Source organism: Rhinoraja longicauda, chromosome 16 (assembly GCF_053455715.1).
Source record: "Rhinoraja longicauda isolate Sanriku21f chromosome 16, sRhiLon1.1, whole genome shotgun sequence".
Classification (NCBI taxonomy): Eukaryota; Metazoa; Chordata; class Chondrichthyes; order Rajiformes; family Arhynchobatidae; genus Rhinoraja; species Rhinoraja longicauda.
Genome location: NC_135968.1, coordinates 9,080,988 through 9,084,438, shown reverse-complemented (window position 1 = coordinate 9,084,438; position 3,451 = coordinate 9,080,988). Strand labels below are relative to the sequence as shown.

At 49.6% G+C, this 3,451-nt stretch overlaps 1 protein-coding gene across 1 annotated transcript in view; it reads right to left on the bottom strand.

Annotated features, from left to right (window-relative positions):
- dkk1b (dickkopf WNT signaling pathway inhibitor 1b) overlaps nt 1-2,898 on the bottom strand; it is a 9,173-nt gene extending 6,275 nt beyond the window's left edge. Inside the window, 1 exon segment of the mRNA XM_078412760.1 lies at nt 2,525-2,898. Coding sequence (XP_078268886.1) covers nt 2,525-2,725 — 201 coding nt within the window. The 5' untranslated portion in view covers nt 2,726-2,898.
- Nucleotides 2,899-3,451: the final 553 nt, after the last annotated feature.

The window sequence follows — 3,451 nt, the reverse complement described above, 5'->3', positions numbered from 1 at the left end:
AGACACACACACACACATACACAACACATACACGCACACCCACACACACAAACACAACTCATACACACACACACAAACACAGAACGCACACACACATCCATAACACACACAGTCACACACACATCCACAGCACACACACAAACCCGACACACACACATAAACACAGAACTCATATAGATAACAGACACAAAGTGCTGGAGTAACTTCGCGGGTCAGGCAGCATCTCTGGAGGAAAAGGAATAGGTGATGTTTCGGGTCGGGTCCCTTCTTCTGACACTCTTGCAGTCTGAAGAAGGGTTCCGACCCGAAACGTCACCTATTCCTTTTCCTCCAGAGATGCTGCCTGACCCCGCTGAGTTACTCCAGCACTTCGTGTCCATCTTTGGTAAAAACAGGCTTCTGCAATACTTTATATTCTGCACAAAAGCCACGGCCCGCGTCAACCAACCACAGGTCTCGCAAGACACGCACTCTTACAGAAGGTATAAGAAAAATGACTGCAGATGCTGGTACAATAAGAAAATGACCTTTGTCCCGCCCCCCTGACATCAGCCTGAAGAAGGGTCTCGACCCGAAACGTCACCCATTCCTTCTCTCCCGAGATGCTGCCCGACCCGCTGAGTTACTCCAGCAGTTTGTGAATAAAAACTCTTAAGTGCAATCCTAAACAAAAATAATGCTTCTCAGATCAAATGGCAAGAAATAAGAATTATTCGGAATTTGAGATTATAATAACGATCCCTGCTCACAGTAGACACAGAAATGCTGGAGTAACTCAGCGGGTCAGGCAGCATCTCAGGAGAGAAGGGGGAATGGGCGACGTTTCGGGTCGAAACCCATCTTAGGACATGCTGACCCGAAACGTCGCCCGTTCCCTTCTCTCCAGAGATGCTGCCTGAGCCGCTGAGTTACTCCAGCTTTTTTTTTTTCGTGTGGGAAGGAAGCGAAGATAAGACACACACAAAACCGTGGAGTAACTCAGCGGGACAAGGCAGCATCTGTGGAGAGAAGGAACGGGTCGAGACTATTCTTTTTTGTGTGTCTAAACCAGCATCTGCACAGTTCATAGAAACATCGGAAATAGGTGCAGGAAACATAGAAACGTAGAAAATAGGTGCAGGAGTAGGCCATTTGGCCCTTCGAGCCTGCACCGCCATTCAATATGACCATGGCTGATCAGGAGTAGGCCGTTCGGCCCTTCCAGCCAGCGCCGCTGATGGGGGAGTCCAGAACCAGGGGCCACAGTTTAAGAATAAGGGCATTTAGAACTGAGATGAGGAAAAACGTTTTCAGTCAGAGAGTTGTAAATCTGTGGAATTCTCTGCCTCAGAAGGCAGTGGAGGCCAATTCTCTGGATGCTTTCAAGAGAGAGCTAGATAGAGCTCTTAAAGATAGCAGAGTCAGGGGAGAAGGCAGGAACGGGGTACTGATTGTGAATGATCAGCCATGATCACATTGAATGGCGGTGCTGGCTCGAAGGACCTATTCCTATTGTCCTAGAATGCCAAGACCTTGAGAGTTGACATTGTAGATATGTCCCCATCCACTTTAATGTAAACACATAGAAGGGATGCATTTTAATTTTCGTTTATATTGAGCTCTATTGTCTATTGCAGCCATTCAATATGATCATGGCTGATCGTCGAAAATCAGTACCCCGCTTTCTCCCCACATCCCTCCATTCCGTTAGCTCCAAGAGCTGAATCTAACTCTCTTGAACACACCCAGTTCATCCCTGTACATCCCAGCTCACGGGGTGGGTTCAGTTGCAATCGACAATAGACAATAGGTGCAGGAGGAACTGCAAATGCTGGTTTAAACCAAAGACAGACACAAAATGCTGGAGTAACTCAGCGGGACAGGCAGCATCTCTGGAGAGAAGGAATGGGTCACGTTTCGGGTCGAGACCCTTAGACAATAGACAATGGGTGCAGGATGAGGCCATTCGGCCCTTCGAGCCAGCACCGCCATTCAATGTGATCGTGGCTGACCATTCTCAATCAGTACCCCGTTCCTGCCTTCTCCCCATACCCCCTGACTCCGCTATCCTTAAGAGCTCTATCCAGCTCTCTCTTGAATACATTCAGAGAATTGGCCTCCACTGCCTTCTGAGGCAGAGAATTCCACAGATTCACAACTCTCTGACTGAAAAAAGTTTTCCCTCGTCTCAGTTCTAAATGGCCTACCCCTTATTCTTAAACTGTGGTCCCTTGTTCTGGACTCCCCCCAAACATTGGGAACACGTTTCCTGCCTCTACACAGTGTCCAACCCCTTGATAATCTTATACGTTTCGATAAGATCTCCTCTCATCCTTCTAAATTCCAGTGTGTACAAGCCTAGCCGCTCCAGTCTTTCTTCATATGAAAGTCCTGCCATCCCAGGGATCAATCTGGTGAACCTTCTCTGTACTCCCTCTAAGGCTAGAATGTCTTTCCTCAGAAACCTACGCTGCACGCCCTCAATAAGATCGAGGCAGCGTTCGGGGAGTGGAGGGGAGTGTGAGGGTGTAGGATATATATCTACCTGGCTGTGATCAGTGGAGTTGTTCTTGTCCGGACGCTTGATGGTGACCGGCGGCGTGACATTGGGCGATTGGCCGGCGTTGTGAACCACTCCGTTGGGCGTCTTGATGGCGTTGGAATGGATGGAGGTCGCCGCGTCGCAGAGGCAGCAGACTGCCAGGAGAGCCACTTCCAAATACATGGTGCTGATCTGATCGGGCATCAACCACAACAGCGACAAGATTTATAAGCGAGATCAGCGTCTTTCACACACACACACACACACACACACACACACACACACACACAGAGAGACACACACTGGTGAGTCCACGGATCATCCGTCCCTTTGACCACTTTGGAAATGATTCTCGCCCCGGAGCGAATTCAACGGCAGAAACCTTTCCTCCACTTTTGACTCTTCCCATCGGGTGTCGGCGGCGTATTTATAGCGGCTGGGGAGTTTTGTTTGTGATCCCGCCCCTTCGTCATGTGTGACACTCTCTCGGGTTTCGGCGTTTGTTTCATTTAAAGACCGAACTCAGAGTGCACAAGATGCCTCGACCAGAAAAGTGTCACCCCTCGCCTCTTCTCTCCGGAGATGCTGCCCTCCAACCAACCCCCCCCCCCCCCCGACCCCCAGCTGGGTCACTCCATCATTTTTGTGTCTGCCTCTATTCGGTTTTTTAAACCAGCATCCGCAGTTCCTTCCAACACTAGGGCTCTCGATCTCTCTATCTCTCTCACCCGTCTGCGTCTCTCCTTTCCCTCTCCTCTCACTCTCAGTCTGACTGAGGAAGGGTCTCGACCAGAAAAGTCACTTTTAACTTCTCTCCAGAGATGCTGCCTGTCCCGCTGAGTTACTCCAGCATTTTGTGTCAATCCCCGCTGTTACTCCAGCTTTTGTGTCTTATCTCCGCTGAGTTACTCCAGCATTTTGTGTCTCATC